We start from the raw sequence: 718 nt of genomic DNA on the forward strand, positions 1-718 counted from the left end.
CGTGGGTGCTGCCAGTGGGGGACTGGGGCCAGGCACCTTCTGCTCGCAGGAGTTTCTCTTCTTCAGGATGCCCTTGGGCCGCTTGAGGATGGACTTGGAGGGGTTCTCCGGGGCCAGGGCCACCTCCTGCAGCGCGTGGGAGACGTCGATGGGAGACATCGTTCTCCTTCTTGGACTTTTTGAGGGAACGCTGCCGCTCCAGGGCCACGCCGGGGATGTGCTGCTTCAAGAAGCATCGCACCTTGGAGCCGTTCTCCAGGAGGGGCCGGGAGGAGCGGCGAAGCCACTCTGACACCGTGGCGGGGACTCGCTCTCCCGCAGCAGCTCTTGCTCCCCAACAGGCACTTTGTAGCCCCAGTTCACCCACCAGTGCGTGGCGATGTCCTCGATGGTGGCACGGCGCTCCGGGTTCACCATCAGCATCCATCGGATCAGCCCGCAGGCATCTGGGGAAGAGGCAGGTCAGGCACCGAAGGGAACACGCGGAGAGGGGACGCACAGGGTGGCGGGGGTCTGCCTACCCGACAGCTTCGTAGGCTCCCGGTAGTCCCCGCTCGTGATCTGCTTGACCAGAGTCTTGTAGTCGTGGCCATCGAACGGCATCGTGCCGTGGACCAGGATGTAGAGGAGAACACCCAGGGACCAGCTGTCCACCTGCCAGAGGGACAAGACGAGCCTGGAGGAGGGCAGCAGGACCGGGCTGCTCTGACCCCCACCC

At 64.9% G+C, this 718-nt stretch overlaps 1 protein-coding gene across 1 annotated transcript in view; it reads right to left on the reverse strand.

Moving 5' to 3' along the window:
* The window catches only part of NUAK2 (NUAK family, SNF1-like kinase, 2), a gene marked incomplete at its 5' end in the record, with an annotated part of 2,971 nt that overhangs the window by 733 nt on the left and 1,520 nt on the right, over positions 1-718 (reverse strand). The window contains 4 exon segments of the mRNA XM_009583793.1: positions 5-147; positions 149-300; positions 303-446; positions 522-654. Coding sequence (XP_009582088.1) covers positions 5-147; positions 149-300; positions 303-446; positions 522-654 — 572 coding nt within the window.

The sequence above is a fragment of the Fulmarus glacialis genome, unplaced genomic scaffold, assembly GCF_000690835.1.
Source record: "Fulmarus glacialis isolate BGI_N327 unplaced genomic scaffold, ASM69083v1 scaffold22608, whole genome shotgun sequence".
NCBI lineage: Eukaryota > Metazoa > Chordata > Aves > Procellariiformes > Procellariidae > Fulmarus > Fulmarus glacialis.